The 13157-nt window shown below is 46.7% G+C and overlaps 1 protein-coding gene across 2 annotated transcripts in view; it reads right to left on the bottom strand.

The window, feature by feature from the left end:
- The window catches only part of GNAO1 (G protein subunit alpha o1), a 143832-nt gene that overhangs the window by 87822 nt on the left and 42853 nt on the right, over window positions 1-13157 (bottom strand). For both annotated transcript variants that reach the window (XM_042797314.1, XM_042797315.1), the window contains exon 3: window positions 5493-5634. In XM_042797314.1, coding sequence (XP_042653248.1) covers window positions 5493-5634 — 142 coding nt within the window. The remainder of the gene's footprint in view (window positions 1-5492; window positions 5635-13157) is intronic.

A 13157-nucleotide genomic window follows, 5' to 3' on the forward strand; every position in this document is an offset into this window, starting at 1 on the left:
GGGCTTTCCCTTGGTCTTTGCTGTCTCCCTCGTCCTCCCACACCCTCACTCTGCAGCAATGATTCCCAGTATCTTGCCCATCTCGGACAGCAACAACAAGCCTCCCTTGAATGAGCCAACCATCTCCTCGGCAACAAGGCAGGCTGTGAAAATAACAAGTGCTTTCCTTACTGTTTTATGTTTCCCACCTCTTGAGAAATGCCCTGCCTTTAACTTGTTGCCACTGCTCAAAAACATGAATGATGGTAACTGAAATGCACCTCGTGGAGGGATGAAGAGGGAGGTGCCCAGGAAAGATGGCTTTGGTCTTAATGGAAGAGTGACAGATCTTTACATCTTAGTGAATGGCAGGCTGAAATATTTGTCCGGTGCTCTTACAGTGATGAACCCAGCAGACACAGTACAGCAGGAATTGTTATATAAGTGCTGTGGCTATTGCATGCAGCAAGCAAGCAGACTTCAGCTGCAGCTGGACATCCAAATGCTAACACCAGGCAAAAATGGGGTGGCTAATGCCCCCCTCAGTCCATCTTTCCTTTTCTCCCGCTCCAGCCTGCTCCTCTACAAAGCTGCCCTAAGTTACGCTTCACTGTGGTGAAGTTTCCACTGCTTACAACTGCAGACCAGCAAGGGTTGGCCATATCATCACTGCAGTGTCAGAAACCCAGGAATCCTGCATCCATCCCCCAGATCACCCCATTGCTACCAGCCATCAAGCGGAAGCTTCCTACCAGCACGGTGGTGCCTGATTAACCTCACCTGCCCTCCCCCAAAGTTATTATCAGCTTTTTTGCATTTCTCAGAGAGCTTCAGTTAGGGACATGCAGTAGGAGCCAGCTGGTCTGAACAGATACCTGCCTGAAATGAAGGAAAATCCACAAATATCTTGAGCTGACAAGTAGTTACACTGGAGCAGGTCTTATGAAAGAGAGCTCCTCCCACACGCTGCTCCCTTCCAGCGACTGGAAGGCAGCAGGTGACCGCGGCTGCATCCCCCGTCCTGCTCCTGCCTTCCACCCTGCCCCTGCCTTTGGCACGTGCAGAGGGGACCTGGCTGGAGGGGCTGGGTTTCTGCATGCACCCCGCTGCTCGGAAGCAGGTGAGACACAGCTCCAGTGCACGTGGTCCCCTTCAACAGCTGCCTCGGGTGGGCTGTTCAATTACACTAAAAAGATGGTTTTTTAATATTACTAGCCAGTATTTTTAAATGGCCGGGTACATATTTGTTTAGCTCACAGTTCAGGAGTCACACACTGTATACAGCATAAGGTCACCACAGACACATTTTACTATAAAACCTGAAAGAAAAAAATTCTCTACTGGAATTTTTTAACACTTTAGCCGCTTTTTAGTTTTCCCATTCACAGTTAAAGCAGAGACATTTCCAGACTCCCACTGGGAAAAAAGTTCCATTTGAAAGTCACCGCCTGCCACCTCCAGACCCCAAGCGCAGGACCTGTGACCCTGCCACCTCACACACTTGTATCTGAGCCACGCGACTGATATTTGGATTCTCTGAACAATTTCAGCCTGCTTCTTTCTGGTTTATGCTAATATGAACATGCTCTGCAGCTGTTTTCACACCAGCCTGTGCAGGGCAGCTTGCCTGGGCAGGCTCGATGCAGCCCAGGACCACTCCAAGCTGCGGACACCCCCAGGTCCCCCAGCCTGGCTGCAGCTCTGGCATTTTGCCCAAGTGGGACTTTAGGTGCTGCATTTCCAAGCAACTTCTGAGGTCAGCACTGACCTGCCAAGGAAGAGACTTCAAGATTCTTCTCTTTAGTATTTCTGAAGCCAGACTTCAGAACTGGCTCTTCAGACGGAGATGAGAATCCATCACTTCCCTGCCCTTCCTGCTTGATCAGAACCAAACACTTGTACTGACTTCTAGATTCCTGGCTTTAAATCTCCATTTCCCATTTGCTCCACCTGGGTACAGCGAGGAGCTTGCGTTATTAATACGTTTGCACTTTAGAGAACCATTTAATCCAGCGCCTACATGTTACGGCCTGACTCTTTCCTGTCCGTTAATCTGATTATAAGGGTAAGGATTGAGTAGTGAGTGCCCTATGGGCCAGCCAGAGAGTCTGGAGTAGCCAGGCAAGACCAAGCCTCTGCCCCTCTTCCTTCGTTATAACCCCTTGCTCTTGGCTAATTGGGGATCCCGACCCGGGGCAGTGATGGCCCTGGAGATGAGGAGCACCCACGGACTCTGCTCCCCCCGCAGCCGGCTCCTGTCTCCTCACTGACTGCTTCTTTTTCACCTGCCCTCTTGCAACATGTAAAGGATTTGTAACTTTGCACTTCCACGGCTTTTCCAGAGTTTCAGTCTGACCTTCCAAGCTGTGCGTGGTGATAACGTGCCAGGACCTGGCAGGATGTACTCCTGCCTCCCTTCGATGAAGGATATGAAACAAAGAGCTAGGTGCTGCCCACAGGCCATGCACCCTTCGTGAGCCAGGCACAGCTGCAAGAAAACCTGCTCCCCTGATAAAGGAGTATATGTAAAAGTGAAATCCTACACACAGACTGTTTTGTTCTTAACCTGAGGACAGGTCCTTATCAGAAGAAAGGGTCAGTGAGACCTGGAACATCTGCTTTTTTTGATTTGTCTTTTTGCTCGTATGTCCTACATTGATCTCACTTTGACTGACAAAATCGAAGGGGTTTAGTCTGGACTCTCCCCCCACTCTTTTGCTTCTGTTAGACTTAATACTGGAGATATAATTATGGGCAGGAGAAAAATGAGAACAGTGAGAGAGGATTTGGCTATTTTACCTCAATAACAAAAGTACAAACCATCTCATTCACATTTATTAAGTAGGAGAGAGGGGTTTTTTTGCTCCAAACATTGTCAGGGTGCCATTTGGAAGGGAGACAGGGGCAGATCCATCTCCCATGAGGTCGGGAGGGGGGAAAGCTGTAATAGCCAAGCAGTGCCTGGGGAAAACCTGTCCTGGGCCTGTGCCCCCTCCTTCCCTGCTGCTGAATCAGGCTCAAGCAGCCACAGCCCTGGCTCCCCTTGCTGAGCTCTCTTCTCTTGGGGGCTTAAGTGATGAGTAGGGGAAAATTCCCCACTGAAAGATTTGCATTGGAAACCCTTGGCTGAGGAATGACTTTTAAAATGGAAAAGCTTTGCTTGAAAAGGGATGAACCATGCAGCATAATACTGAACAAATTGCCTGTTTAATGGCCTCTCTTTATAGCAGCTGTGCATTAATAACAAAAGCAGGGTAGCAGAAGCCATGTGCTTCTTTGAAAGATTAAAATAAATAGTATTTCATACTAACACAGCAACTTTCTGTGGAGGTTGACTAAGAAAAGGGAGCAAGTGGAAGAGCACAGCCTGAGAGACTTGGTTTCTTTCTCCTTTGTTTACTGCTGGATGAAGGAATATTACTCCCATCTAAGAAGGGAGAAGATACTCTGAGTCAGCCCTCCCAGACTGTTGTTTGGTTTATAGTGGTTTGTGGCAGGCTTGTCTGTACACAATCAGCATGACACCACTGTAAAACAGGAGTAATTCCTCCAGACTACATAGCTTAGGGGAAACTAGGTTGGGGAGGACTTAATCTAACTTGCTTTTTACTTTGCAAGGCATAACTCAGGACCCCTACTGCCATAAAGCATAAATTGAAACAAGAGTGGTCCACACTAGACATAAGGAGAAACCTTTTCATCACGAGGACAGCAAAGCAGTGAACCAGGTTGCCCAAAGAGGCTGTGCAGTCTCCATCCTTGGAGGATTTCGGACCCGACTGGCTAAAGCCCTGAGCAACCTAGTTTGACCTCAGAGCTGACCTTGCTTGAGCAGAAGGTTGGGCTAGACACCTCCTGAGCTCCCTTCCAGCCTGAGTTATCGTATGATCCTAGGAACATTTGGCATCTTTTCCACAGGAATATGAACGGACGTGACATTTTGTGCAGCCCAGTACTCCATCTCTCATTCGTGACAGTCCTGATAACAGCTCTCCCTCTCCATACCCCATACTTTGCCAGGCCTGGCACTAAAGCAGTACTGAGTTTCCTTCCTCGAATTAGGACTTAAGGCATTAAAAAAAAAAAAAAATTTACATTTTAAAGCTGTCTGCCACACAATTTATCCGACACGGAGAATGATTTGTTTCTGTTTTCCTGGGCATAGGTTTTTAGCTGAGACAAGATACGTTGCCTTGCTGAGAGCTGAGTCACTGAGTAATCAACAGATTAATGTATTCAGTTCGAAAGCCATCAGCATTAGTTCTCGGCAAGCTCACAAGAACTCCATTATGGTATCATCTCTATGTTTGGGATGGAAATGTCTCCAAGGATTTAGAGTTTCTGTGGGAAAAAGCCCTAGATGCAAAGAAATCAAAATACCCCTTTGCGATTGGGAGAAATAAGGTGCCTTTTCATACAGTAACACCGCAGCAGGATTTTGGCACCCTTTCTAGTGAATGCTTTTATTATCAACCCTCAGATAAGGAGTTTGGGGTATGTCGTACATCTGTCATTTGATAGCTACCTAAAAATAGTCATGACAAACTCAGTGGCATATAGGACTTTGCCTTTACCAGGTCTTTAATCTGAAATGATTTTCTTTCCAGTGAAACCAAGTGGTTTTACTTTCCCTGGGACAGCAGCATACAAAAACGATAGTCGTGACTTTTCTAGGGCTCTGCGTTTCTCTGTGTGGGCTTGGTCTGAGCCAGAAATGCAATAAGGAAAGGCAGAGGCTGGCAGGGGCACCCCACAGAGGAGCCACTGTTTAAAAATAGGGAGCTGGTTAAAGTAACAACAGAGCAGCAACTGTGAAAGGACAAGCTGGCCTAGGTGTGTGGCATGAGAAGGCTGCAAGACATCACCTACTTATTCTGGTAAGACGCATGCTAACGCTGCTGCCTAAGACCCTGTTCGTATGAACCTCGCTGAAGTAATACACCCTCTTGTTTGCAAGCAAAATCGTTGTTTGGGTACACTTGAATGGGGGATGAATGAGTAAAAGCCAGTCAAGCCCCTGCAAAAGTCAAGTTAATCCTAAAAGCTTTTCTGTATTAGCAGGCTGGTAGAAGGGATTTGAACAGCAGCAAGACTTCACCCCGAGACATTCTCCTTGCAGGCTGCGTATCCAGCACATGCACAGCAGACAGGGCACATGTTCTCACTGTTTGCCCAAGCCTGTCAGTACCTCTATCTAGGCTGTCCCTGAATAACAGAATTTTTTTTTGTACTGGCCTGGCTAGTGCCAAGGCATGAGAGATTGTGGCTGTTGTGACACAGAGGTCCCCAGGGCTACACTTCCTAGCGTAGGTGTACAAATGGCATGTCATATGCAATTGCGCCTGTGCCTCTGTTTGTTGCACAAACTGCATGTGCAACAGGCATACAGCAGTGACGTAAATCTTCCCCCTCTTTCCCTCCAAGTTATTCAGATTGTGCAAATGTCTCCTGTTTACACTCGAGCCTCCAAGCCTTCAGTGCTCTGTACTCGAGCAGTGGTGATTTTAACTTACCCGTCGTTCCTTATCACCGTATTCGATGCCCAAGGTATCCATGGCACGTACAATAGCTGCCAGGGACTGTATAGTGTTGCTGTAGACCACTGGCTTGTACTGTTTCACATCTTCACCAGAGAAGCCATCCTCATGGATGATCCTGAAGAAAACGCAAAGGACAAAAATCTCTTGAGAATGTCATTTCAATGGGAGAGACATTTAAAAGAGAGCTGTGCTCTTTTGAAGAGCACATCTGCTAGCTCGATTCACTTAATTCAGTCAGCATTTCTTTTTAAACCTTTCTGGTTGTTCACCAGTAGTGTGTCTGAGCCCAGTGACTGGAATTAGCATCCCTTTTACTCTCTCTCAAAGAGGTTTTGTGCAGGGTGGGCGCACACGGTACCTCCCTCCCAGCTGAACTGCAAATGCCAGAGCCTGGAGAGCCTCGTGTTCGCATGCTTACCGGGCACAGCAGGGAGGTTTCCAGGTCCTACATTACCCTTCCTGTCAAGGTCTATGGAAATACGTTCAATGCTTACAATGACCATCAGATCAGATCCTAACCACTGAAACAAGACATAGAAAATCCCAGTTTTTGTCTAGTCCTTTTCACAGTAACTCCTGGGGTGCCTTACAAAAGGAACCAGAGTCAAAATACCCCTGTACGCTTGGGGACACAGGCATGTGTAGGGGAATTGACTTAGCTATGTAGCACTTAAAATTATTTACGACCCTTCACACCTCCTCCTTCCTTCCTTCTCTTTTAAAAACAGTGCTGGGAGTTTTGCCACCTCAAGGCACATTATGTTATCCCTTCCCAAAGCAACGTGGGAATGAGACCCACCGTCCCATCAGCTCTGCATGCTGGATGCTCTGTGCGTTGGTCTCTATTAAATTCTGCAAACGGAACTATTTGATGGAGTGAGTTCTTGCAGCCCCTTGCTCAGGTCAGAAGACTGACCTCTATAATTTCTTCATCTCTAAGTAACTCAAGAAGTAAGCCCGGGTGTGTCTACGAAACAGCTAGGATTTGCAGAGCAAATTGTGTTTGACAATAATTCTTCCCAGTGAAAACCAAAGTTGTGATTCTGTCTCTTAAATACTGACAGAGAGGATGATCTGCTTAGCCGAAATGAAGTCCTCGCTTGCTCATCCTCAGATCTCACCAGACAACGGAGAGTCCTTCAGTAACAGATCTGATCACTGATAAAACCTAGCATCCTGTCGGTAACAGGATTTTTGTTTCCTTTTTTTCTAAACCAGACAGACACAAACCAGGGGTCCCAACCCCCCTGGGGAGAAGGAGCGCTAGCGGGGATCGCAGCGAGCTTGCAATAGATACAGTGCTGGGACGGCGCTGGAGAACAGGGCTGGATGCCAGCCCCGTGTTAGTAACAGATGACTACGTGAAGAACAAGGCCGATAGAAACATGCTGACAAAGACACCGATCGACTTCCCGTGATGTGAAGCTCACGGAAAGGTTTTTGAACACAAGCGGCCGACTCTCTGCTCTCCCCACCACAGCCTTTGCTCACTCATCAGTGAACACTGAGCTCCTGGGAGGAGCTGCTCCAACGCCCTCCGAGTCCTGGAAAAACATGACTACAAGTGAAGGCAGCACAAGACAGGCAGTAGTTCAAATTAAATGGTGTCCAGGAAATTTTTAAGCTACTGATCTGAGGAAGTGGGCAGAGCCCCCTGCTTGGGTACCCCAGCTCCAGGAAGGAGGAATGGTGCTGGTGTGCTGGAAAGAGCATGAGGGGCTGCTGGTTTGTCTCACTCAGGCTGAAAAGAGCAGGGGTGGATGAAAACCTTTTTGACTTAGTAAACCTAGATTTGCCAATTTGGCAACATTTTTTCTGTAGCTAGTTTCGATTTTGATGAAGAGTTATGGGCAACACCAGATCCTGTGGTCTGTAACTTTTATTTCATGTGAATCCAGTGCTTGCTCCGAGGTTTGGAGTAGCAGCATTTGAGTAACAAGGAAGGTGGAAGGCCAGCAGAGCCATGTGCCAGCACTGGATCTCATGGATCACTTACTGTTACTCAGACAAGTTGGTGAACTTCTGGGAAATATGTTCTTTGTCGAAAGTTGCAGTCAAGCCTGAAGAGTTGTGGCTGGCACGAAGCACAAGGATCTGCATCAATCCTGTTTGAATTCAAGAGACGGTACAGCACCAGTTCCTCCCAGCTATGAGCATGACAGCAAGAAGGTCGGCAGTGCAGGGGTCCCGTGGGAGGCAGGCAGTTAGCAAAAGCATCACCAAAAATAACTCATTCTTTCTGGTTGGTTGGCTCGGGGATGGATTTTGGGGCAGGGGGGACTAAACGTTGGTTCTGGGGCAACTAAGAGAAGGAAAGGTAAGAGGGGGATAAGAAAGGGGTGAGAAGAGGACAGGCATGAAGAGCAGTGTAAGTGCCACAAGAGGATGCAGCTGAAATTTGTTTGATCCAGCCATTGACCATGCTGGTGGAGATCGGAGTGCTGCCCACACCTTGGGCTGACTTTGTTTCTGCCTGTCACTGACAAGCATCAACTAGGGACTTGATGTGGCAAACAGAGGGCTGAGCAGCCGTATAGGGAAAGAGGTGAGCTTTGGTCTTCAGAGTTTGAACTGTCTCTGGCTTTGTGTCATGAAGTTGTTGCCTGACATTTTCACTTTTAAATACTCAGTGTTTCTAAACACTCCAAGCCAGCAAGCTCCCTATCAAGTAGCAGGGCTCCTTGTGCTGAAGGGGCAGAATTAAGCGACGGAACGTGGCTCTGGGATCCCTCAGTGAACATACTGCTGACTGGGCAACATGCTGCCATCGTTCAATGCACAGATGTAAAAGCATCACTTTTAAAGGGGGCAAAAAAGACTGTGTAGAAAAAACACCCTGCTTGTTCTTCTGTGAAATCTCTCTGGGAAGGCAGCCATGGTGACTGAAAGCGGCACTGTGGGTGACAGTACTGAAGTTTTGCTGTAGGAAGTACCTACGGATTAATCAATCATGCAGTTAGCACACTACCTAATATTTGAGCGAGCAAATCCCCACTGACTAGTGCCGTTCCAAAGCCTGCTAGGACACTGTGAACTGGTTTATCGTCCCATATGCTTTTAGCAAATGTTTCTCCTCTTGCTTACCTTGGCGATCTGATGGCAGAACTCCCATGGCAGCTTTTTCCATAGTCCTTTGGAAACGTTCACGCTGCTGCTCACCCATTTGGGATACCCTTTTCTTCCTGCCCGTTATTGTGCTTTACTGCCTAAAGCTCCAACAACACTCTTGGGAGGTATGCTGTTATGGGGGATGGCTTGTGCCAGCTTGTGTGCCGCAGGCCACAAGAAGCAGTGGGGTTTGGATACTGTAGTGAGCTGTGACCACTAAAAATGCACAGTGTGCTGGGACTAAGACTGGGAAGTCTTCACAGGTTCAGGCAGGGTGGGCTACTCCTTAAGCAACCTGCAAATTAATGGGAACAGAGGGTTTTCAGCACTAAAAATGTGAACCCTCTGCTTTCTAAATGGCTTGTATTTTTTCCTGTGTCTGAAACACAAAGGAAACTGCTGCAGGCAGGTTCCTCTTTGCCACACTATTGCCGGTTCTCTCCAGGGCAAAGGAAGAAAAGGGATTTAAGAGGATCCCCCGGGGCTGTGGAAGGGGGAGACAATGCTGTAATTTTAAAAAGTGATTCTGAGCAATTAAAAAGCCATCTCATTCACCAAGTGACTAATGAAACACCGTGCTCTGAATGGAATGGTGAGAGACAACTGAAGCAACCTGATTGTCAAAAGTACCTATTGATGCCTGCTCCCTATCCCTCAGCTGCTAACAGCAAACCCCATATGTTTGCATGCTACGTTGTCATACTCATTTTAGAATGGCATTAACAGACAAGTATTTGCTGGGGAAAATGGTTCCACTGCAGATCAGATCTTCTGCCATCCCCCAGCAAGTCATTAATCCTGAAGAAGTGCCCAGTGTCTCAGCGATTATTGCTTAATTACAAAATAAATGAAATACTTGGAAACAGGGGGTGCATTCTGCGTAGCAGCTCGCTTTGGCTTCCGTTCAACAAAGCACTTACATGCCTTCAGCCTTTCACTACAAAACGAATGTATTAAAAAGGCAAAGCCAAAGATAATTTTGCCGTATGTCCCCGCTGACACGCACTGCCCCAGCGGCTGTGAAACGGCAGCTCTGAACAAAGCACACGGCAGCTCCAGCGCGGTAGGGCTGGAGCTCAGCCTGGGGCTGATCCAAGCACGGAGCCAGTTTGCCTAGACCACTCCTGGGGGGAATTCTTGTCCATCTATTCTGAAAACCTCCTGGAGCAGAGGCTACAGTTTCCCACCATCCCCACTCCAGTCCCAGACAAGCTATTCCGGCACTTTCCTTCCAGCCCTTCCGACCTAAGCCAGGTTTAGTAAATGCAATGACTCTACCCTACACCTTCTTCAACCGGGTCCTTGTCCTTCTTGAGGCTCAGCGCCCCAGACTAGACCCAGTCCTCGCTTCTCTAACCTGCTAAGATCATTTTAAGATGTAACACTTATGCTCCGATGTGCTGAAGTTCCACCTCTCCCAGCTCCACATCACTGCCAGGTGTAATTATGCATTTTCATCCATTTTTCATTGATGAAAATTTTGAAGGAAATCAGTGCAGCCCCCTGCAGAATCCTGGCTGATAGTCCTCTGCTCTGACCACGAGCCATTGGTAACTGTATTCCTGAGGAATGAGTTATGCTACTCATCCACTATTGTGTAAGATCTGAAGTAGTTTTATCTAGATTGTTTTTCCAGGTCACTTTATGAAAGTCAAGTGGGACCGTGTCAACCCAAAATCTAGATATGGCACCAACTATTCCTCTCCTACTTCTGCCAAGAAATCAAATGAGATTAGTTTCACATGCCTCATTTTTGTATAATCCATGCTGGATGTCACTCATCTCCCTTTTTATCTCCTAGGTGCTTGCAAACTTTTTGATTGATAGTTCAATTCTCTTGAAAGCTTCTAGAAGCTGACTGGTCTGTAATTCTTACTCCTCTTTTCTCCCTCTATATTTAGAGATAGACACCATGTTTACATTTTTTTGCTGTCTTCTGGTACCTCACCTGCCCTCCAAGAGCTCTCAAGGAGAAGTGTTTGTATTTCTGAGATGGCGCCAGCAGAGCCTGTAAGTATGTAGTAAGAAGTTCCTTAAACATGGCTGGTCTGAAGATATTTAATCTTACAAAACTTGCCCTTCTTGTGCCAGAGGGAGAGAGATGACAATGCTCAGCGGTGGAGCCTGTTGTGGACACCCCTCCTCCCCCTCTTCTTTCCGGCACTCACTACCCTCCATCCCTTTCACAGCTTTGCATGCAGGTTCTCCTCTCCTGACTGACACAGCATGGTATCATCTCCTGCACTTTGTCATCACTCCAAAACCTTGAGCTGATGCCTCTGAAATGTCTCCTGCTAAATTCAGGGCACTTTGTGTGGCTTCAAACTATCTGCAGCACTGTAAAAAGCATACGCAGAGACTTCCAATTGCCCACCAGAGGAAATAAATCCCATACTGTTTCTGTTTTACCTAAGGTGATTTACTTTCAATCAGCAAGATGTTTCCAGCTGAATGAAGTTTTCCAATATCAATGCGCATCCCTAAAATTACAGTGATTTGCTTGAATAAAACCAGGCAAGGAATCACCAGGAGACTATTACACTTGAAGTGTATCGCAAGCAAATACCTTGCAAGTGAACAGTCCTGTTCCTGTAAGAGCAGTCCTCACCCCTCACCTTCATCTGGACAAATTAAGGTACTTCAAGGTCATTGCACAGGTTTCAGACAGAGCCTTGTGGCACAGCGATGAGTTCCACCTCTCGGGGCTCTACGAGGCAGACCTAGTTTAGGTGGGCAGCGGTGCCCTGCGTCGCACCCGCAGCTCCGCTTCAGCCTGGATGGCTGCGGGCGCCTCTGCAGAGCTCGGGTGTCCCCAGTGCTCCGGGTGGGCAGCTCCCGAAGCCCACGGGACAGCGTGGGAGGGAGAAGCTCCCAGCCAAGGCAGAGTGTGGGATGCTACAGGGTGTAAAGTGCTGCTTGGAGCTGCAGGAGATCACTCGGGCCGTGGCAGAAGGGAGGTGGCGTGAAAGGGACAGCTGAGCATTTGCCCACCGATGCGTTTTTGCTCAGGCTGTTAAGAGCCCACTCATATGTTTATGTTTAGGGTACAGACTGATCCAAGGCAGATTTTCTGAGAAGAATTTTGGAATGAACAATATACAAACCTGTTTTATCTCAGCAAACTTTTCTGGGTTTTTTCCTCCCTTCTCTGCCTCTTTTTCATTCAAAAATAGTATTTTCTGTTTCATACCAGAATCAAGCAGGCTATTTTGCTGTGGCTGGGCAGAGCTTGAGTCAAATGAAAAAAAACCTAATTTGGAAGAAAACTCTGTAAGCTTTGTTTGCAAATGGCTAAAAATAATAATAATGCAAAAGTATGTAGGGAAAGGAAGGGGTTGACCGAATTTTGATGGAAAATCTTCTGCTAGAGGTAATCAGCTACTTTTAAATTTATTCTTATCTTGATATGAGGTTAAGAAGTTTGTTTAAAGGGGAGTTATGAAGCTAAATTCCAGTGATTCTCTTCTCACTCATTTAATAGCCTGAAATGCGATTAAAAACTCCTGGATTATGTTAAACTAAATCAACGCAGATGCCCATGACCTTGTTTCGAAGACTGCAAAGGCACAGTTCAGACCTCTGTGACAGGGTGCAAATCTCTTAAAATTCTTATTCTTCTTCCCCTCTGGCTGTGCTTGAATGACACATTGTATATCCTGTTCCTGCAAGAAATTCTCCAAGATGGAGATTAAGGTGACTCTGCCTACACGCCTGCTTTTTTGAAAAGAAAACCAGCTTCCTTGGTCAGAGTCACCTCAAAACTGCAAACGGAGCTCATTTTAAAAAGCATAATTTTTTCAACCTGGATTTTTAACACCAGTCCAAGAAATACTGATGGAGCCCAGTTATAGACTCCCAGCTGGGGGAAATCTCCTTTCTGGAGGAAATACCTTTGGCTCACTCAAAACTGCATTCTTACCACCGAAATATTTCTTGCATGCAAAGACACTATTCTAACTAAGCAGCTGGTTCATGTTAAAACATAAGCAAATCCATCGGGTGATTGAAATGGTGCCAAAATCTATGGCCCTGGAAACAGTTGAGCTTATGCAAATCAATCGCAAAAGTTTAATGGAACCGTGCAGGACAGGAGCATTCTTGCTCTAAGGCAGCTAAATTTGTGCCTAATATCAGTGCCTGGAAGTAACTCTGATGCCTTCATGAAGTCTAGTTAAAGCTAGGCATGTGCTTCTGCACCTTAACTGCTGGCCAAAAAGCTAGAAAATGATGTTATAAAAAACAGTTTCGTGTCTACTCAGAATGGATGTTGCTACCATCTTAATTTTGCCTTTAGATGAGCAGCTACTGAGCTAATGATGATCAGCTTCCAGACGGGTAGGGGCCAGACACTGCATCTTCCAAAAACCTTTGACTTCAGCTTGTTTTCAGGTGTATAAAATATATGCAGAGTACTCTTCATTTCCAGTTTAATACAGACCAAAACCAGAAACAAGCACACTAAAAAGAACTCCCAACATGGTGCTGTGTCCCTGCAGTCCTGAGGCTTTTTGGAAGCAGCTCTCCGTCTTT

The sequence above is a fragment of the Tyto alba genome, unplaced genomic scaffold (genome assembly GCF_018691265.1).
Source record: "Tyto alba isolate M040663 unplaced genomic scaffold, T.alba_DEE_v4.0 Super-Scaffold_26, whole genome shotgun sequence".
Taxonomy (NCBI): Eukaryota; Metazoa; Chordata; class Aves; order Strigiformes; family Tytonidae; genus Tyto; species Tyto alba.